This window comes from Triplophysa rosa, linkage group LG20 (genome assembly GCF_024868665.1).
Source record: "Triplophysa rosa linkage group LG20, Trosa_1v2, whole genome shotgun sequence".
NCBI lineage: Eukaryota > Metazoa > Chordata > Actinopteri > Cypriniformes > Nemacheilidae > Triplophysa > Triplophysa rosa.
In genome coordinates, this window is record NC_079909.1 from 14,484,580 (window position 1) to 14,507,366 (window position 22,787).

The 22,787-nt window shown below is 38.8% G+C and overlaps 3 protein-coding genes across 4 annotated transcripts; 2 read left to right on the plus strand and 1 right to left on the minus strand.

The window, feature by feature from the left end:
• Window positions 1–1,315: 1,315 nt before the first annotated feature.
• aadacl4 (arylacetamide deacetylase-like 4) lies at window positions 1,316–19,231 on the plus strand. Of its 2 annotated transcripts, XM_057362863.1 has the most exons (5): window positions 13,825–13,931; window positions 15,719–17,167; window positions 17,663–17,888; window positions 17,975–18,038; window positions 18,135–19,231. In XM_057362863.1, the coding sequence occupies exons 2-5, from the start codon at window positions 16,991–16,993 to the stop codon at window positions 18,916–18,918; spliced, it is 1,251 nt and encodes a 416-aa protein (XP_057218846.1). In that variant the 5' UTR covers window positions 13,825–13,931; window positions 15,719–16,990; the 3' UTR covers window positions 18,919–19,231. The 2 variants fall into 2 exon arrangements, with proteins under 2 accessions (XP_057218847.1, XP_057218846.1); XM_057362864.1 differs by lacking the exons at window positions 13,825–13,931; window positions 15,719–17,167 and adding an exon at window positions 1,316–1,393.
• On the minus strand, window positions 6,059–14,587 carry dhrs3b (dehydrogenase/reductase (SDR family) member 3b). The gene is made up of 6 exons (XM_057362865.1): window positions 13,825–14,587; window positions 8,561–8,704; window positions 8,168–8,287; window positions 7,567–7,805; window positions 7,137–7,262; window positions 6,059–7,023 (listed from the first exon to the last, which is right to left on the minus strand). Exons 1-6 carry the CDS (start codon window positions 14,017–14,019, stop codon window positions 6,939–6,941), a joined length of 909 nt encoding a protein of 302 aa, XP_057218848.1. The 5' UTR covers window positions 14,020–14,587; the 3' UTR covers window positions 6,059–6,938.
• A 235-nt stretch (window positions 19,232–19,466) lies between the features above and the next one.
• Window positions 19,467–22,592, plus strand: cfap107 (cilia and flagella associated protein 107). Its single transcript, XM_057362668.1, has 4 exons — window positions 19,467–19,649; window positions 20,759–20,869; window positions 21,579–21,753; window positions 22,187–22,592. The coding sequence occupies exons 1-4, from the start codon at window positions 19,548–19,550 to the stop codon at window positions 22,444–22,446; spliced, it is 648 nt and encodes a 215-aa protein (XP_057218651.1). The 5' UTR covers window positions 19,467–19,547; the 3' UTR covers window positions 22,447–22,592.
• The last annotated feature ends 195 nt before the right edge of the window (window positions 22,593–22,787 follow it).

A 22,787-nucleotide genomic window follows, 5' to 3' on the forward strand; every position in this document is an offset into this window, starting at 1 on the left:
CTAAAAATGGTTCTTCAATGCCATCATGAAGCATCTTTTATAAAAAGTGTACACTCTACACTATGTACAAATGTAGACAACTTGCCTTTACCAAGTATGTTCTATCCAGAGTCTCTAAGTTGTCCATGTGATGTATACTTGATGTATACTTTACCTTTGAGTAAAGTTCTGGGGGCCTCATGTACGAAGACTTGCGTTGATTCCATACTAAAACATTGCGTATGGACAGAGCTGTAAATGTGCGTACGCACAAAAAAACTCACGCCAGACATGAAGTTGGCGTGGAGGAACGCACACTCTCACGTTAATTTCACTGTTAGTACATCCGACCGTGAGCGTGAAAGCTGGCGTATGCAAAGTTTTTGTGTGTACGCAGCGTTGATACATGAGGCCCCTGGTATTGTTGGAATTTGTGGGGTAAGATTATAGCAGGGCAGGGTAATTTGTATTATAGACATCTGTTAGTCTTGGGTCGTGTTCAACAATAAGTCTGTCAACTGGTTATAAGTCCAGCTTCTTCTACATCCAGTGCTTTTGATATGAGAAATGTAGCTAGATGCACAGTATATAAAAAGAGACAACTTACCATTGATCACCTGGACTTTATCTGTTGTCTTCCAAAACCTTTCTACTTAATATTTTCTTTTGTTATTTTCTTATTATATTTAAATAATCAAGCTAAATTTAGCTCTCCATTTGTCCTTCCACATTTGAGGGACATTATCTATTAGCATTAGCTAGGAATTTATCCTTGCATTCGCTGGATACCTCTTCTCTGTTTTAGTCTACAATGCCAAGCCCAAATGTAGTTATCTAGATTATTTAGTCTGTGTGCCAAAACAGGACTGGTATGATTTCAGTGAAACTAAAGTTTATGAAGACAAATGATGATGGGACAGATTTTTTTTAGAGAAATGTAACTTGAAATGAACGTAAACATAGTGACTGTTTACTGTAGCTGAAGTCTTCTACTCGTATTCTGGCCACATATTCTAGTTTTAGCCACTAAAGTAAATAACTTTAGAATCAATGCTTTGGTTTGGATCACACTGTTTTACGAGTTTCTCTGCTGTAACATCTAGGCCTATATACTCGATTGAAAGCCCATCTTTTTCAGCACTCTTACAACTCGATTAACTGGGCTGCCATGTCCTTGCATGTCAAGCCAGTTATGGATATGCAGGGGTTAGATTTAGAATGATTGTTAGTAAAAAAGTCCTCCCCATAAGATCAATGATGACTGATCTGACAGATTTATTGATCCGGAGAGTGTGACCGTGAGTGAGAATTCTGTCATGTTTTTTTATTTAGTTTCCCCATGGGTCCTCACATTGACATCAAACAAGTCCATAAATCCAAAAGGAGCAAACACAGTGCAACAGGTCACAGAAAGGTAACTCTCTTTGTCTCCTCCGGAGGACCTCTGAGTTTATGTTTATTAATGGCTGAAGGCCTGCGAACACATCTGGTGTCTCACTTAGTCATGACTTGATCTCCGTGTTTAAAATGTGCATAAGCTCTTTAAGCTGTTTCACCCATTAGCTCAGGGTATATATGAAGAGCTTGTATCCTTTTCATGACCCACTAATGGTCCTTGCTTGATTAACTCAGGGCTCTGGCAGTAAGGGACAGTTCTTCTGGTTCTAACTGACAAGGAAGTGGCTTGGGTCGTAAATAATGTGTCTGAAATTATCCATCTGGGAGCAGTGCTTTCAGTGGAGGCCTCTAATGTGCTGCCTGGTGGCTTTTGTGAAGCGTACATCACCAAATTATAAACTGTGTTTAACCCATGCACCCAATTTCCTATGGCTTGTATTTGGGATTTATGTTTCCAAGCATATAGTGCGTCATCTCTCTCTCTCTCTCTCTCTCTCTCTCTCTCTCTCTCTCTCTCTCTCTCTCTCTCTCCTCTCTCTCTCTCTCTCTCTCTCTCTCTCTCTCTGTCTCTGTCTCTGTCTCTGTCTGTCTGTCTCTTGTCCTGTCATGCATATGATGAACCAGTGAGTTTAACTCAATTGGTGGAGCATTTCTCTTACAACACCAAGGTTTTAAGTTAGATTCTATGGGGAAACATTCTCAATTGCACGAGTCTCTTTGGATTAAAACATCCGCCAAATCCGCCAAATGTACACTTTTACACACAATCGCCCACACCATTGAAAGACATCCAGGTAAAAAGCGCATGCACGCTGAGATCAATATAAAGGCTTTGTTTCTGTATCCACTGTAATCTCAATATCAGAGGTGTAGGCTCTCGCAGTTAGATGAAAGCAGACAGCACAGCCATCAAGGTGATCTGGCACTGCTGCGCAGCCCTTATGTAATTTCCCGTCCGGCTGTGTTCACGGCTCTGTTGTTGTTCCTGCTTTGATCTGTCACAATGATAACAGTGTTCCAAAAACCGTCGCTAATGATAAATATACAACGGGAGTGGAAGTTCGGAAGAGCGTTGATAAGAGCGATGCTTCTCTGTGCACTTCATCTGTAGAGGAAGCATTAGCATTAACATTGTGTAACCAGGTGTATCGTCTAATCTGGGAACAATTAAACGTGTTTTTACCACATAGGGTGATATACTTATGAATTATTCGTTTTTAAAATGTGTAAATTGTATGGTTTTGTAGTTTTGTTTCTATTTAGTCCATTTTCTAAAAAAAGCATATTGAAAAAGCACTTGCTATTGCAAAACCAAATTTACGGAAACTTGGCTACTGCATTGCAGAGAACTTGATGTTAGCACTCTCACTATCCATGACCTTTAACCTCTTGCCTCAGTTTACCATAATTCTCACCAGACAGGGCAACTGAGGCATGGAGTTCACCGTCTTGCTGGGGGTCAGCAGAGTCTCATTTGGTCAGATCAGCTGTTGCGTGATAGATGAACAGTATGTGAAACTAGCAACAGAGCTGATCAAGAGTGGAACATTACAAAATCATGTCTGAATTAGTTTAGAGAAACATTCTGTGCGTCTGAAATAGCACTTAACTTCAAAGCGGGTGTCCGTTTTTTACATGTAAGTATAGATGAATGAATTTCGCATGAATAAGTTATGTTTGTACCGACGCCTAGGTACAGGTTGATGTTAATACGTCACATGACAATAAAAGACAGGATCCTCCACTATAACACCCACCAAGTCTGTGAGGAACGTGGGGGTGATGTTCGATGACCAGCTGAAATTCACCTCTCACATTGCAGCAACCACTCGAACTTGCTGGTATGTGCTCTACAACATCAGGAAAATCAGGCCGTTCCTGTCGGAGCATGCGTCTCAGCTGCTAGTCCAAGCTCTGGTCATATCAAGACAGGACTACTCTCTACTGGCCGGCCTTCCAACCAATGCAGTCAAGCCCTTGCAAATGGTCCAGAATGCAGCTGCACGTCTAGTTTTCAATCAGCCTAAAAGAACCCATGTAACACCCCTCCCGATTTCACTTCACTGGCTGCCAGTTGCCGCCCGCATGATACGGAGGGAACCAATCACTTCACTGTGTAGTAGTTATCATGTCGGATAGGTTTAGACTTTAAGACTGCGCCGTCTAGAGTTTCATGGCAGAACTATTCATATGTCTTGTCTTGTTCATTCTCTCCCTTGCTTAATCCATCTTTAATCCTCCTAGTAGCATGGCCTTGTAAACTAACGGTACTGTTTAGCATGCTGACAAAATGTTTATATGCTCTCCTACTTGTAAGTCGCTTTGGATAAAAGCGTCTGCCAAATGACTAAATGTAATGTAAATGTAAATAAAACATGGCGGATGCAGTACGTCCGAAATCTATTCATACTACCCACACACATACATACTATATAGAATGTACTGTTTTAACGGTCGATAGGTACTGTAGATACTTCATTTAAATCAATACGTACTGTCATAGTATGCGATTTAGGACGCAGCGATTGTGTGAGTTTTACTCAACTGCAGGCATTAATAATGCCTTTGTTCTTATAGTTAGCCAAAATATGATATATAATTTATTTAAATACAATAAATAAAAAGCCAAAACAATGATGACTGTATACATTTTTCTTTAAATGTTTCAAATGAGTAGCCTATAGGGATATACTGTATACACTGCATGGACTGATGTATCGAGTGCCCCCTTTTAATGAACATGTTTGACTACTTCAGTAATTTCCATGAGAACAAATCTTAATGCCACAGTATATAATGAAATTCTAGAGAGATGTGTGCTTCTAATTTGTAGCAACAGTTTGGGCATGGCCCTTTTCTATCCCAGCATGTCAATGCCCCTGTGCACAAAGCAAGGTTCATAAAGAAATTATTGATTCAGTCTAGTGTAGAAGAACTTGACTGGTCTACATAACCCAGACCCGGGGCCGGTTGCGTAAATTTAGCCGCTAGGTTAAGACTGCGTCTTCTCACAGACTAGGAATTAGTTAGGACTATTCAGTATTACGTTTCATATTTCAATAAGCCCAAGCTACCTTTTTATGTAACTGATTTAAAGAAGTTATGACCAGATAATTGTCCATGTAGTGTTTATATATACAGTATATATACAGTATATATATATATAATGTATATATGCATATTTCCAGGCCATTTACTTTAGTTATTTTCATAATTCTGTTCAAGTTTAAATGCATACAGTGATATATTACCCGTTTTGAACAATTGATAATGTCCTTTATGCGTATATATTTTTTACAGATGTTTAAAGCTCATAGTTTTCAAATTATTTCATGTATTTCAACCATGACATTGTCGTATTAATTAGAGTGTAGTGCTTTTACATTTACATTTATGCATTTGGCAGATGCTTTTATCCAAAGCAACTTACATTGCATTGTATTATACATTTTGTTTCTGACTATGTGCAATCCCCTGGGATCGAACCTTGGCGTTGCTAGTGCCATGCTCTAACCACTGAGCTACAGTTATTTTAGTATAACTGTGCTTTTTGTATTTCCTTACATAAGCCTCCTTGATCCATGAGTCAGGAAATATGAATTCAAAGAAACTGGGATTACAGACTAATATGGAAAACAGATTTGGCAGAATGAAATACCGCCTTCATAAATGCATAACCCTGCAACATTGAACAGATCAGATTCATCGCAAATCATGTGAGACCGCTGTGCATTCAATCATAGCTATTCAGAATCTGACTGTGATGGTTTATGTGGCTTCTCTGTGGGAGATGTACATATGAAGGGTAATTAATAACACTCAATGTGTTTTGTAAAGAACGTCTTGTCTGTGTTTGGGAATAATAAATATTACTCTGTGAGGAAAAAAGTCATCGTCTTTTTGGTTGTTTTGCTTTTCTGCTGCACATGTGTCCAGCTCAAAGGCACTGTGATCAAAGTCTGAACTGAATGAGTATTCGTTGCAAACACTAATTATTTCAAGCAAGTGAATATGGACTGAATGAGATGTCTATTCTTTTGCATCTGATTTATGCCGGATCCGATTTATGTTATGCTTGACTAACCCTTCTCTGAACCGGCCCAATGGGGTCTGAATTTCCCGTTCCTTTCACGTATGTACAGATTCCCGATTTCATGACCCTCTGTCGACATCTCACAGTACTTCAAATGGCCCACTCCAGAACGATGAAAATCAGTTCTCGCAAGAGACTCCTATTTTCCTTTAACTGATCACATTCTTATTTATTTTCTTTCATGTCTGCAGTGCAGTTTCAGCCCAAATGCGTGTATGTAAGATAGTTGGGATTGTAATGGGAAAATGCCTGTGGTTCATTGTGATTTAAGTTCTTCTGTGGTTTATCTGACAACAGAGGTCATCCCAGTTTTCATTGTTCAGACTTGCACAGAGGGTTGAACTTTGTTTTCACACGTAACTATTTTAAGCAATACTTTATATTTGCATCAGGAAAAATGATGTTCAAAACCAAATTTATTTGTGTAAAGTGATTAACTTTTTAAGTGAGATATGAGGAAAAATGCAGGACAGGACATCAAGTATTGATTGGATTGTGAAAACTAGTTTTATCAGAATTATATACAGAATTTTCTAGTTAACTGAATATTAATAGCACCATACTTTTACCACAGGTTTTTGCAAGGCACATGTTTAACTTTTCTTACATAATGCAACAGCAATGGTGGAATAAATTTGTGGTTAAACATTTCCAGCTTGCTATAAAACACCCCACTGTGATTTCTTTTTACTGGTCTTCCTGGAACTTTGTTCTCAGACCAAAGTCTAAACTTTTGAAAGCACAGTTAAAACCAAGCCAAACCTCCATCACAAACTAAAAGAACTCTGCAGTAACTTGAGCTCTGCTTTGAAAATAAACCAAATCTCAAATATTTGTTGTATCTTCTCAAAAGAAACCAGACCAAGAAAAATGACATAAAGCAGAGTTGACATTTTATTTTTACACTTGAATGTTTCTGACAGGAGGAAAGAGCCAGACTACGTGCTCGAGAACCGGGTCAGATCTGAGTTGTGTTGCTGAGTTTAAAGTGCCGAAGAGCAATTTACCGAGCTCGGCCTTAAAAGGCATGTTGACCAAGGTCCTGTCATGATGTCTGCTGTAGGCTTATCTGCCTACGGATTCACTCTGTGAGCCTGTAAATCGCTCATTTTAAAATACCTATAATAGGAGTTAAAACTGCTTTTTATTCAGATGCTGAATTTACAGTGACAGTATTAAAATGTGAAATATTAAAATGCCAAGTACACATACAGAACAGAGGTCAGTTGAGGCATGTTTGTTCTGTGTTTGAGGTCAAAGGTGACCTGCAAATGTTCTTGAAATGAGGCATCCAGTTCTCTAGTGCGTCATAGTATCCGTTTAACTGTTCTCGCTTTTACTCGTTGCCTCTGGAAGACTCCATGAGAACGTCCTCATTTTATTCAGAATGCCATTGTTGTTGTTCAACTATGAAACAGTTTGTTTGAAAATGTAACACTTGGAACTCCTGTGGCATTTCTAGATCCTCTCATGTCCGTCCCTTGAAAGTATTCATGCAGGTATAGCTTCCTGAGAACTTATGGATTTCTTCAAGGGCACACTGCGGCAGGATACTGTTTTGAGACAAAACGATAAATGGAATGAGTAAGCAATTCAGAAAGACACTTGAAATAAGTTAAATCAATGTCAAATTTCATTTCATAAAAAGCATTCATTTAGACAATACCTTTTGAGTATTACAAGCAAATTCATTGTCCATGGTAGATAAACAAAGGCTGTATTGGTCCTGACAGCATCCACGGTTCTCTGGGCCACCACCTCTGGCTTTAAAGGAGGGAATAGTTTGGGAAACCTGTGGAGCAGACATGGGTACATTAAATATAAATGTTTGTAGAAAAGTATAGTTGGCCATCACACGAAAAGTACAAAAAAGTTATTTTGACCAAGTACCTTGGAGTAACACGTAAACATGGGACCATTGTATAAATGTTTGACAGATGACTATTAGATGTTATTTTTTAAAGATACTTAAACATGCATTTTTTTCTGTAGGAGTAAACTGCACAGATGAGTTGTTCACAGTTTGACCAGGAATGTGCATCAGGTACATTTTGATTTCATGTTGACTTTAATAATATTCAGAAACACCAGCTTACCTGACTCTCATGCCCTGAAACATTTCAGTGTTGGTGTGGAATGGAAGGACAGTGGTGCAGCCCACCCCGGGACAGTCCAGCAAACCCAGTGTGAGGCTTTCCATGAAGGCCAAAGAGGATGATTTTGAGGTGCAGTAGTCTATAGCACCAGGGATGGGCGACAGAGACAGGATAGAGTTGAGACAGACAACATGGCCGTTTTGCAGTTCCAGCATACGAGGCAGGAAGGCTTTTGTGGTCTGTGGACAAAAAAATTATTGTGATACTTAATGTAAGGCAATAAGGTACAAGACACCATAACTATATTCAGAATGTGACATACTGTAGCCTGTCATAATAAAAGAAAAAACATTATTATTATTAATTTAAGTAATACATTTGAACTCATTTTAATTATACTATAAGTAAAATTGCCATCATTTTGTTTAAATTGCATTAAACCTGGAAGTGAGAATACAGAAGGCATGATGATGGAAATTACACATAGATTGATGGTCTGCTAAAAGAATCCCATAATCCTCCTGGCCTTAGATAAGCCTACCTGAAGTGACCAGATCAACTGCTTAATGTTATGCAACCGAACACCCCGACCAAAACTTACCCAAAACTGTCCCAGTGTGTTGATATGCTGTGTCTTTGAAAGCGCATCATCATCACTGTCGAGCAAACTCTTCCCATGCACCACTGCAGCATTATTCATTAGAATGGAAACATCTCCCACCTGCCAAGAGAAAAATGACCATCTGTGAGATACTTATTGTTTCTGTTTTAGGGCCATCTTATACTGCCATACTGCAGAGTCTTATGTAACCCAGACATTTCAAGGGAAGTGTAACCTTTGTCCAGGCAATGTGGTGGAAGAGGTTTAAATAAATCCACCACACGCATTTTTAGACGTTAATAGAGCAAAATCTTCACCCTAGAGACTACACGGCATTCAAGAAACACATTTTTTATTATAATCGTCGTAAAGAAATCCCTAGGGTGTGCATACCTTTTCTCTCACAACCTTGGCTTGCTTGTAAACTTCTTCTCTGTTGGCCACATCGCAAACAAAGTAATGGCACTCTGTTCCCATTGTGGTGATCTCCTCGCATGCCTCCTTCAGGCATTTTTCCGTTCGGCCCCACAGGATAATCTGATAGAAGACAGGGAACAAAGGTCAAAGGTGAGAAAATGTAGGAAACTGACAAGAAATATAAAATTGTATAAGGCACAATATGTTCAGTCATATTGACAAAGAATTATCTTTCCAAAAGAAGAATTTGTAGTTGCTTAATAAAATAGAGATGTGCCATAAAATATGACGTGCAATAGGAATCCATGTGATAATAGAGGAATTGCTTTTTTAATTTAAAACAGTTTTTTTACTGTTTACTGTTTACTTTATTATAAACTAGACGATCAGCACAACAATTTTAGTACATTTGGCTTAAATGTGTGCATTGACACTTCAAATCTGTGCAAGAATTCACGTTGATAAAGAGCATCTTGTGTGCTTCAGTGAAAGCACAGAAATTGGAAAATGTTAATAATTTTTTATCTGTATTTTTAATAAAAATGAGATTCAAACTCACGATATAAAAAATATGCAAAATGAGTTCAAAATGTTCTCTTAAATGCTGCCCAATTTATAACGAGTAATGGGAACTTATGTTTTTGAACATGGGTGTTTACTTATAAACACAAAAGGCCATGTGGCCTACATTTCATGCCAATGTCAACTTTTTGACACAGAAAGCATGAGTCAGAATCTGCCCTTATATTTCAGTATGTACTTTTTCAAATTAAAACCACATTTACTTGGCACTGCCTAACAGACATTTTGATATTATTTATTTATTTTATCTTGCATTAAACTTGAATTAAAGCTCACTCCACAGTTCTCATGGTCTAAGCTTTCTTCTTAGATTTATAGGAAATATATACCACTCCGACATGAAACTTCTAAGTTAGGCACAGAAAAGTCCCTCTCATTGAAGTAAACAGTGGGACCATTTTTCATTTTCATGGGCCACAATTAGTTTGGAGAGGGATTAAGCTGAGACAGGGAACATGGGAGGCAGTGATTGGTCAATTAGATTTGTCAGTCTGAGAGGTCAAGGAAAGGTAATGAAATCAGGGGTGTTGCTGGAGATTACACCGGCTGCATTCCCTGTTTCAACACCCTAATAATACACACTTAGATGAAGAAGCTTATGTAAGGCAGACAATATTAGTTTTGCCCTCCATAGAAATAAACATTTACTTGAGGAAAAATATTGCTGTTTCAGCTATGGTCATAGTGATAATAACCCTAAGGGTTGATCCAGGGTCTGGTTTTAAGTTTTTTGTCTGTCACACAGTTCTGCTGGATCTCGCTGTAATCGCAAATATTGACTGCAAATTACTGAAATGTACAATAACCTTGACACCAGGCTGACTGTGACTGAGGAATGAAACACATTTAAATGTGAATCGTAAAAAAACATACCTCCCCTGACCCCACTCCTAAACCGTCACTGGCATGAAAGCAAATTGTACTAAAACATACGGATAAGAATGTAAGAATTCATACGAATTAGCCACCTCGTAAAATAGTTACGAATTCCTGTGAGATGGTGTTGTTGTAGCCTACCTGTTAGTTCATTGTGTGATAACTTATGTTAACAGATACAACATAATAAAAAAGTAAATGTTTAAGTTCATTTGAACTAAAATAAATTCTGTTTATTATTACTTAATGTTAACAACATACTTAACTAATGTTAACAAATGGAACCTTATAGTAAAGTTTTTTTAAGCAGTCTGATACACAAGCTAAGAAACCTAATGTTTGCAGTCCTAATAGAGCTAAAGTAATCTCTCAGTATTGTTTGCCAATGGACTGGGTCAGTGATTGTTTGCTCTGCAGGTGGTTTCACCCTTCGGCCTAATGGACCTCTATTTGATAAACCTGGCCTTGTGTTTTCGTATGGATCCGTTCTGTATGCATAGCCTTTGGGTAATTACCGAGATGGTCTTGATTCGATTTATAATAGGATTTCACAACAATCTTGATATTCCTGTTGGAGAACAAGAGCTCACAAGGTGGTCTCCCATGCAATCCTGTTATGAGCTTCATTGGCACACATTAGCAAGTCTTATCACTCGAGTCTCTGGAGAAGAAATAGTTGAGTGCACAGCATTAGCATATAATATGTTAATATAAGGAGAAAACAAACTATCCTTAATCCTGTTCTACGAGGACACACATTGTAATTTTTAATCTTTAATCACACAAATGATCAGTTTTGATGACATTCCCAGTGGTTTAGGGTGGATTTCCATGTCAGGTATCGTTTTTTGAATGTGATTTAACGTATTACTGTACAAATAATTCTTAATAATCAGACACTCAATGGACAAACGTGTGATATTTCTTAACACTGGTTTGCAGTTCAGTTCAGAAAGCAATATATAGCTGAAGAAATATTAGGGACATACAGTCCTGGCCAAAAGTGATGTCCATCTTTGGAAATTTGGTGTTTTAGATTTTGTTCAAATATATTTTTAAAGAAGTATTAAAAACATTGTATTCAAGTAGCGTGTTTAGAGTGTAAAATAAAGCTCAGCATTGGGAAGGATTTCTGGAGGCTTGACAACACAGATGCAAATCTTGCAGAGTCAAGACGCAGGAAAATGGCTATTACCTACAAGAGAAGATCAATAAATATTCACCACATTTTAGTCAACAAATGCTTTATTTTTCTTCAGCTTTTTGTTTTTCAATGCATGTTTAATCTACTAAGCGAATCTTCATGTAAAATTTCATATATTTTCTGATATGCTGTAGTTTGCTTTTTTGTCAAACAATTTTGTTTGTCAATTTTGTATCATACATGTCATACATGCTTTTTAAGATAAGAGGAGGCATTAAAAGCAAATATTTGTGAAATATGCCACGCAGACATATTAAAGAAATTGTGGATCTAACATCTGTAAGACCAGTACTCTATCCCACTTGCTTCTTAAGGAATCCACTTTGCTCTCTATATGGAATGAGTCTGCATGTGTATGGAGGGGTGGAGTGGGGTGGGGTGGGGGGCACAAGGAGTTCAGGAGGCAGTCGCCTGCCGCTGTCTAATTAGTGTGGAGACAGAAGGGTCAGCCACAGGGCACTGCCCAGCTGGGAGTTGTATATTCCCTGCCACCCCTCCCCAGCCTATACACATATAGAAAGCAATTTACATAGGGCTCACTTCCTTCACACTTCCTTAAGCCATCAGCCACGAGAGGCCATGAGACCACATGTCACGGATGGAGGTGTCTCCATCATTTACGGAAATGATAGTAATCTAAAAAATCAGTAATGTGGTGACTCTTAAAATACCTCTTGCACGTCATTATAACTGCAGTAGCATTTTGCAGTAAGACAGCTAGACCCGACTCAGAGACACGGGTGGTCTTAACTCCGAGTCTGTTCTCTGAGAGCACATTTATGATTCATCACCTCTTTAGCATTCCTTAAGAATGGGCAAACTGTGAATACAGCCACTGCAGGTGTTGTTTCTAAAGTCTCGACACCTTGAGAATGGCAAGCAACAGGGTGTTGACAAGTACAGTGGCTTCCTTTAACGTACTGCTGCAAAGCTCTAAAAAGTGCTGCTCCTTTCAAAGACCTTTGCCCTCTGATGTAAAATGCAAGTTTCGGGGAGCTGAGGCTCCTTCGTTGTTAGCAGCGTGACGCTTGCACTAAAACCTTTATAACGGCTTTCATTTAGCCTCATACACACTAGCTTCTTTGAAGGGAAAATGTGTGTAAATCAAAGTAAACCCTGGTGTAACACAACTTAACATCGAGGCCCCTGTCACTGTGGTTACAGAAGTTATTAAGCTCTGTTTATTGCAGTTGAGCCACTGGGTCTATTTATAATGTAATGTCTTGGGTGGGTGAGGCAGCTGAGATATTTCTTCCCAGCTCTTGACTGTCAGCACACAGTCTTATTTCATTAAATTGTACAGAGTATTGAGACAGAAACATTACACCGTTGCCAAAATGAGAGATGTAATTTGGCCATTAACACTCTGCATATGGATCATAATCGAAATAAAATTGCAGAGAAAAGGTCAGACTTGCTAATAGGTTTGAAAGCCGGTATTTTATAAGCACTTAGCCAAGGTCAAAGCTGTTGGCACTAATAACTTCTAGGGTCACTGGCACCAGCCTCTCTAAGGTCAACCCGCTTTCACAACACTGTAATAATCTGAAAATGAGCCAGGTTTATGACATAAGAGATGTCAAAGGCTGAAAGAATGTTTTTTTCCCCATAAAACAACGATTCTCTAGGTGACCCAGTTTGTTTTACAAGTTGAACCAGACATTGAGTTTCAGGTCTGCATTTTGATTGGTCTGGTGACCACTGAGGTCATGACCTATGGGTTGTCTAATCAGACCTATGCACTGTTAAAACAATGGTTTGATGAACAGGACATGCAGTGTCTCTAGGGAGAAGAGTAGCCTATACAGAGTAATGCTTTGGAAAACAAAACAAAATGAACCGTTACATAGCTAATGGCCTGTGGAATTGTTTATTAATTTATGACATGTTTAACTAGGTTTGGAAATTACATAGTAAAATCTCCAAATGAATGAATGAATGAGCGAACGAACGAATGAAACAACTGGCTACAGTTAATGTTGCTACAATAACATTTTGTGACTTTGGTATTAGCCACAAAAAAATGTCATGAAAAATAAATAAATAAATAAATATGAATTTAAACAAAATACAAAAATCCCATGTAAACTTACAATGGCTACATAAACTAGCCTGTTTTTTTGCAAGAGTGGGACAGGATTTAGCACACCCTTATAACAATTAACCATGGTTTAACTTAACCAAATTTGGTAAAACCATAGTAACCACCAATTTACTGTGGTCTCACCACAATAATAGTTTTTTAAATATGGTAATACAATTGATAACCAATCTGCCAAAATGACATGATTGCTATACTTTTACTATAGTAAAACCATGGTTGCTTTTTCTAAGGGCTGACAAAAGTGCACAACGAAAAGTTTTTTTAATGAAAAGGTTATGAATAAATCCCCATACGTTTTGTAAGTAGCAACATTAACATCATTTTATTAGAATAGATACTGTGTTGACAGCTAAACTGCTGTGATAAATGAGACCACCGAGCTATTTTAAACTCTCTGCCCTGCGAACAATAGTGGCAAGCAAACATAATACACTGCAAAAAGAGCTCAAATAATAATAAGTCAAGACTCCATACCTTTTTAGCTCCACGCTTGGCAAACTCCTTAGCCAGGTGACGACCGATGCCCCGTCCGCCACCAGTGATAAGAACCACATCTCCGGTCAGATCTCTTCGCCTGCTCGGTAAGAAGTAGCTCACGCTCGCCTTGACAATATAGTAGACTATCTGAATAGGTAAGAGCAGTACGCAGCCCAGCGCTTTAAGATCCATTTCAGTCTCAGTAAGCGCCTATCTCACTGAATCCTTGCTCGGAGCGATCACCTTTACTTCTATTTATAGGAGAGGATACGGCAAATACCCTTATTTTTGACGAGCGCTTAACACCGCGAAAGACATGTACCGCAATCCAACGCAGTTTACGTGCGCCTCGGCATTTTGCGTAACGTTACTTTAGTCCACAGGAGTCAACACAAACTCCTCATCCACGCTGTGACAAGTGTGCGGCGTGCGCTTCCTTTTACACTACAGGCACGGGTCCTTTTCGCGACTGACAGCGACCTGAATCCAACGATGCCACGGACCTGATCGGGGTTTTAAAGAGACCATTTATCTTGATTGACAGCTGGAGGCCCGAAAGAAGTATTGCTTTATCAAACGTTGTCGTGAGGGTTTGTTTATGACGGCATAAAAGTCCCCTCCCCCAGAACCGGTGCCGCGAGCAATTGACTTGCCTTCAACCTGTGGCGGTTTGCACAGCGCGCGTGCTGTAGTTAGGATGGTCTAGGGTTGCATGAAATTCTAGTTAGTTTTTTGTAGATTCGTCGAATCTGTTTGCTTTATTCATTCGTGACTAAATTTGGCAGGCTGTTTTACGCCAGACGCTGTCAACGAACACAAGTTTGAACATGAAAGAGCAATATGACGTTTGACAGAAAATTGCTTTGAACCTGTTTGACGAGCCACGTTTTTGAAATATTAGGCGTTGTACAGATTACAGAATCAATGAAAACGGCAGGATTCATAAACTTGGTGTTTAGTTATTTTTCGTTTCGCATTGCAGTTCGTGAGCATTTTTACTTCTGTTCTGGTTCAATACTGTTGTGTCAGACTTAATATCTGAATTTAAAAAATGTGGTGGTATAAATCCTGAATGTAGCAAGGTTTTAAATTTAAAAACTGATTTCCAACTATAAATGTCCCCAAAATATTACAGATGCATAGACACATTTCTGAATTAAATATATTTTTCTTATTTTCATATTTCCGGAGCTAGAAAATGAGTAAATATTTTATAAACAGACAAAATTGAGCCTACTACAGTAAAATTCTTATCCAGTAATCATAAAACAATGAATAAGTCCAATAGGCCTATATGGTAAAAAAATAGGGACCCTGATCTTTTGACCTTTTTGTGGCCTCAAAAATGTTTCCCAGCTTACCAAAGTCTAAGTTTAAGTTTTATTGGTCTCATAACCACACCATATAGTGAAATATAGTAAAAAAATAATTAAAGGGACAGAAATAAATACATTTATTTGTTCTGATGAACACAGAGAAAGATATTTGGAAGAATGCTTGAAACCAAACAGTTCTTGGCCACCGTTGGCTATAGTAGGGAAAATACAGTGGCAGTCAAATGTTTTTGTGTGTTTAACCGTACAGAGAAATTTATAAAGCAATTTTTCCTACTATTGTAGTCAATGGTGGCCAAGAAGTGTTCTGATATAAGTGTTCTTCCAAATATCTTTCTCTGTGTTCATCAGAACAAAGACATTTATACAGATTTAGAACAACTTTAGGTGGTGAAGACATACTTTTCATATTTGGGTGCACTGTTCCTTTAAGAGTTGTATAATCTGAGAAAGAAGAATATATATGTTGTTTTAAACAAATTTGTGTGTATTTGTGAGCAGGTGTGATGTGTTTCCTCTAAATGTTACACTTGTGTGTCTCTTGTTGCTCTTTTCAGTTTACAGTCCTCAACCTCAGAGCAGAAATACTTTCAGAATCCAGAGCACCCCCAGAACATGGAGACCTTTTTAAACGGGCTTTAAACTCACACAGTAAATCCAGGAGACGTTTTGGAGATTCCAGACTGTGATTTTTGGCCTGGCCTCTGCCTCTACTGCTGAAAAGCTGAATGCAGGGCTGCTCTGACCAGGCCGAGTCAAAATGCGGCCCCACAATGAGGGCTTTGTGCTTTGCCGTGCCTCTTAGTAATGGCCCAGCAACTCTCACAGAAGGCTAATGGTTGTCTGGTGGTGGAAAAACATGTTTCATTCAGATCTGGTTGTTTATGAATCTGTTGATCATGAAACCTAGAAACACAGAGCCCAACTTAAAACTCCATTTTATTTGATAGGACCTCATCCTTTATATTTATTTTAATGCAAGCTTTGTTCTGTGATGCGCCATATTGGTGCCAAAGAATGTCTTTTGTCTGTTAGTGTGTCACTGCCATCTACAGATCAGAACTGGAAGTTCACTAAAAAAGCTAACTTCAGATCTACCACAAACATTGCTTATCACGGAATTTAGTTTTATCATTAATGTGCATATGCGTTTGCATAGTAATAGGATTAAAGCTCAGTTAGTTTGCAGTGTGTATGAATATGCAGTGTTTTGTCTGTTCTTAAGCCATACCACCATTAATTATCCCCAAGTAAACATTCAGCCTAGCATATTTTCAGGCGTGTTGTTTACATTACTAATTGGCGGCTGTGTTATCGGTTAACTACCTAGTGAGGACGTTTTGATAAGTAACTAGTCAGGGTTGCCAGGTGTGCGTGGAAAAACACCCTGACATAATTACAACACTTTAAAGTGTGTTTTGCAAAAAAGTATGTTGTGCATTTTCAAGTTTACTTAAATTTTGTTGTAAGGGCAGGCTTTAGGGGCTTTCTTAGAAAATATTGTGGTTGCCGTTATTTTACGTTATAGTATGTGTACTTTCCCTTTTACAACTTTTACTTGTACTTGCCTTATTTTCCCCATGCACGTGATTCCTCTGTAAATTCTGTGTATTTAAATTCCTGTTGGATGGGCAAACAATCGTACATTTCAGTAAATGTTTTGTAATATGTTACACCATCAAACCACAACACAAACAATGAACAAAAAAACAAAGATTAAAAGATCCACGTGGCAACCCTTGCCCTAGCTGACCTTCTCCCTGCAGTATAACTAGGGGGAAGTGTATTCTCAACATTTTATTCTGTGTGTGCAACACATTCAAGCAGCCATGTACATTGGAACTGCAATACTGATCATTGGATTTGCGGCTCTTATTGCCGCTGTTTGTTTGTTGTTAGTTGGCCTGGTGTACTTTCAGCTGATGAATTCAGATATTCCCCCTGGAGTTGCAAGTCCTGCAAAACTGCATGTGGTTCATTGCGTGTTTGTAGGAATTGCAGTAGTGGTGAGTGTTCACGCTTTTTCTGTTGCATTTGCTGGTGGTCAGTGCAATCTTATTAAAGTTTCGTGTGAAAATATATATTTTGAAACATTTAACATACAAGCATTAGTCTCTTGTGGTAATGAAAATACCGGCTGTGCTCTCTGAAAAATTAAAATTAAAATAGAGTTATCTGGGAAATACGAACCGTAGTATATTCTGTTTCTATTCTCATTATTAAGTACAAAGCATTTATCAATTTTAAATAAAACGGCCATCTAAGTTATTTAATACCTCTTCTTATGATGGGAACTTCAAAAGAATCTTATTCTGTAACCACAGGCTCACTACTCTCTCAAGGGCATGATGAAGAGATATGAGCCACTTTGCCTATCTTAAAATATAAGTATGGAATTCAAATGGCTAAGCAGTCGCCCTTACCGAGTGTCCATTAAATGAGAGCGAGAGTATCATGCCGAGTATTGTCAACATGTCTCTTTTGTATTTAACCCACTTTAGGGCAGAATTCTGGAGCGACTGGGGCTATACGATCAAGTGAATTTCGCACGATGGTTTAGAGCTCATATCTTGGCTAACAAAAGGCCGATTCCCCCTGGGCTTCGTATTAAGGACATGACCTTCAATGGAGTTCCAGTGAGAGTGTATGAGCCCACAGCAACCTCAGGGGAGAAAAAGAAGGGCTTGGTCTTATTTCATGGTGGAGGATGGGTATTTGGCAGCATTGGTAAAATATGCACGCACAGACACGGTATAAAATTTCCTACAGAAAATGATGCTACTTTGATATGTAAAATGTTTGTTCTTCCACAGATGATTATGATGTGGTGTGTCGATACATTTCAATGGAAAGTGACACTGTAGTTGTGTCTGTTGGGTATGTTTGCTTTTGGCATACTTTTAAAACTCAGACCGTCCCAGTCAAATAGAATGACCTATTTAACATTAACTTTCTTGCTGTCTCTTCTTTCAGTTACAGACTGGCACCTGAGCACAGGTACCCTGCCCACCTCGATGACTGTGAGGTCGCGACTCGTCAATTTTTGTCAATAGCGGCAGCTGATTTCAGAGTGGACCCACGCAGGGTTGCAGTTGGTGGGGACAGCGCAGGGGCGAACCTGGCAGCCGCTCTTTGCCAGAGGCTGGCGAAGACACAAGATGGTAATTTGCCATCTCCCTGTGCCCAGGTTCTAATCTACCCAGCGCTGCAGATGGCAGATTTCAACCTGCCCTCATACCAGCAGAACCACTCCGTGCCCATATTGTTCAGAGGCCGAATAGTATTCTTTTTCTTGCAGTACTTAAACGGGGATATGTCAGTGGGCCAGGATCTTTTGGATGGAACGCATGTTCCTGCTGAGCTAAAACTTCGCTATAAGAAATGGCTGGATCCGGCTAATCTTCCACCTCAGTTTAGGAAAGGAGTAAAGGGTCAACAGGTTATCTCAGGCCATAATGGTGAGGTTTATCATATAATCAAACAAGGCCTTGATCCAGAGATCTCCCCTTTACTAGCCGAGGATGATGTTCTTCGCATCTCGCCGCCCACCTTCATCCTGACCTGTGAGTTTGATGTGCTCAGGGACGATGGCATTCTGTTCCAAAAGCGACTGAAGGATTTAGGAGTGGATGTCACATGGAAGCATATATCTGATGGCTTCCATGGTATCATGAGCTTCTTCGATGTTGGCTGGCTGACGTTTCAATCCTCTCAAAAGGTCATGGACAGCATTGTAAGCTACGTAAAGACATTGTGAAGTTACAATATGATCTTTACTGTATGTGGACTTTGTGATGAGCAGAAGATAATATAAATTAACAAAAGTATACTTTATATCAGTTGTTTTACTAGAATCGTGTTGGAAATACTGTATTCTGTGACTACCTTGAAAGCGGTCAATTTAGATTCTGTTTTAATTCTGTCATAATTTTGAATGTAATTGCTGTAGGTGTTGTATTAAAGTGGTTTTACATGTAAAAACAATGCTTAATTTGTCCATTGAATCATGAATGATATTCTTGATTGTGACACGTAGTTAAAATTCCTCCCACATGCTATATTCCTTGTATACCCTCATTTGTATGAGACTGCAGTCTCTCCTTTGGCGCTACAAGTGAGGCTAATTATCATCATTCAGCCTTAGTCAGTATTTGCATGGAATGTCTAAGGGAATCTGAAACTTCTTTTGCTGCAGCTGCTCCCATGGTGCCAGCAGAAGTGTTTGGTGTATCCATGGCAACAAAACTCTTACCTTTCTCCTGCTTTGATGATGATCGGTGCTCGTGACCTACATCATATCCGAGTGTCTAACCCTGCTGAAGGTTTTCAGACTGTGAGCTACAGAACTTTAAGTGGTGCTCTTGATTTAACTGTATATGGTATGCAATGGAAAAGCCTTATGATAAATGGAGCCAACCCGGTTGGAGAATAGAGCAAAAGTATGGCAACAAAGTACTCATTGGTAATTGGGTGGAGCAGAAATTACACGTAGGTATTTTTTTATTGAAAGATAACCTCTTAACCTCTGTTATGACAGTATTATTAAAAATACAATGTTAACCTCTTAAGCTCTTTTTACATTTTATAAAGTAAGCATTTGTTTTATTAAAACGTTTCTTAATACAAATACGTAAACTAACAAACTGCTTGTGTAATATTTAAACAACACATTTCCCTCTTAAGTTAAGGTGTAAGAGAAACAGTACACAAAATATCTGAAAATACTAACTTGATTTTTACCTGTAACATATTTCACTCTTTGATATGACTTCATATGAATGTAAATGAACTAATTTTCTATTCTAAATTTCTATCTCATTTTTTAATACTAACTTGTCTAAATGTAGATTTCAAATTCATAATTTATTGATTGCTTCAGACCAGATTCTTTCCCTTAATGGACAAGAAACCATGCGATGTCCATTCCAATGGTCTGAAGGGGTTAAAATTCAGAGTAATCCCTTACTTTATTGAATTTACTTAAAAATGCATTTATTAGTTACTTAGTAATCTATTATACCTAACACTGATATTATAGCTTTTATTAATGTAGATTTATCATGCAGGTTAAGAAACAATTCTCAGTTCATGATGTTAGAAGTTAAAACAACACTTAAAAGCTTTCCAGTAAGCAATGTTTAAAGCCTTTAAATTGATGCAGTTTCCCAGATCGTGCTCAGATCTATGCAAAAGCGATTAGTGCTGCTGATCAGCTTGGTCAGCACAGACTGGAGGCAGACAAATGGGATTGATGCTGCAGTCGCCTAGTCAGGAAGAGACCAAAGAGCTATGGAAGAAAAACGGTCGATAAAGAAGTGTGAGATGACTTGACTGTTTCTGCCATTCTCATCTGTGTGCATGATGGTTTGACCTATACTGACTTGCAATTTATGTTTCAAACAAACATGGCGATGAGGTAAAAGGGTCAGATTGCAGCTTTTCCATAGTATTTACAGTATGTGAACATTTGTTGTTTCTAAAAAATTGCAGTATTTTTGGGGGTCAACTTGGGGGACAGAAAATATCATTAGATCAGTAAAAGTTCAAATAAGTCTTCGTAATGAAATGAAATGTGTGTGTGTCTATATTTTTGGCAGTTCACACGTGAACGCAAGACAGCAAACAGTACCCACAGGCTGGACTTCACGCCTAACTTGATGCACAGGCCTGATGTTGTTGTGAGGAGAAAGGCTTTTCGCAGATCAGAGGTTTGAGACAAATCCATCACAACAGACCATGTAAGGAAAGCCAAAGAAAAGCCATGTACTGAGCGTGTTTCCACGTACAGCTCAGTGCTGCTAACTGTCACGTGTTCGTTTTAACATGAAAGAAATTGTTAGTGAAACATAGTGATGGTTATTTCAAAACACTGTTTCACGAATCTTCAACACAACTGTGTTCGATTATGCTGTGCTGCGAACATGTGCGCAGGCTGATACCTCTGTGACATCACTGCGAGAGCTATTCAAAAGCATGCACTCTCGCGGTACTCCAATGTCATGTGCCGATCGGTCTGCGCAGAACACGCCTATCGTCTTTGACACGACTATCAGAAAACAAGGCTTTGTCACATGCTACTAAAGTATCTGGAAATGCATCATTGCACCAGCACTAGATGTACACATCTTGGAATTTTATAAAGATGTGACAAGCATTACATACGTTATTACAGCTTTTCACGTTGACAGGTAACACATTTTGTATACACAAATGTGTGTTCTTTATTCTTCATCTGAAATTAAGAGCTTGACATTAGCTTTCTGATACCTTTTCATTTGAAGCATGACCTTGCGCCTTTATCAGGCACTCTAACTCTTGTGTACACTTTTTATATTTAATACACTTATGTGCTATGTAAATATCAGTTTAGTCCACATCTAACAAAATGAATATTCACGAGTTTGTTCCATGCTTCAGGGTATTCCCACAGGGCTTCTGCTCTCTCATCATGGTGTCCCCGCCTCCGACTACCTGGTGTCACTCTATGATGAGTCGTATGGACAAAAGACCTCCTCCACTCTGCCCACACTGCGCTCTTGGCACTCTGACAAACTGGCCTGGGTCCCAGAGAGGTCAGATCACCCCATCCGAGGTACTAAGAATTCCTTTCACTCCAGATGGTTGGCTGTGGATTTTAATACAGTCCAGTCCATTTTTTTAATGAATGTTGGAGAAGATCCCTATAAATCATTATGGATATCACTTTGGCTAACTTTATTTTTGCCAATGTCTTTATTTTATTGTCTGTTTAAGGGCAGACAAAAGGAAAACATGTACTGTATGTGACACTGCAAGTCTTTTATTCATCAGTGGGTGATGTAATATGACTTTTCTTTTTCTTTGAATTCGCAGAGACAACTATATGTAAAACATTCCTAGTTAAATTTCCTTGAAGAATGTAAACGCTGTTATTGTTTAAGCAGCCCAGCATAGCAACATGGTTTAAACAATCGATTACAGTGAAGTAACATATTTGTACATTCTCCTGTTTTCTTTTGTGCTTCTCTTTTGCTCCTGACAAACAGGCCCTCCTACAAACTTTGGTCTGGTAAAAACAACTTGGCGAGCTCAGAATGAAGACCAGCGGGCAGTTGTTCCCACGCTGAGCGTGTATAAGGCTTCATACCCTTTGCACCCCACCAGTGCCTTCTGTCACTCTCGCCACATCGTTGCACCCAAGCGCTTCTCCAGCAGTCAGCTCCCTGCCAACCATAGCAATGAGAACCTGGCACAGAGTCTCAGACCCCGCAGGCAGATCTCCAGTAATCTAGCCAGCCCACTGTGACCCTCGCACATTGTCTCGCCACCTTCAGTAGTACCCCACAAAACACCTTTAACCAGGGAGGAAGCTTTTAACCACATTGAGTCTTTTTATAACTTAAAGGTAATCTGACAAAATCAGAGGAACAGGATAAATCTACAGCATAGAGCATTTTAGTGTGATGAAATAAAAATGAAAGAATAACAATGCTTCTGTTTTGCATTTCATTAAAACTGATATTTTAAACATTTCAGTGAAAAGATGTCTTGCTTAGTAAACTACTGGTCCAGTGACAGCATGCACTTAAGCTAACATCAGGCTTAATGAGAATCACAACACACAGTGTTTCACAATGCATAATTATA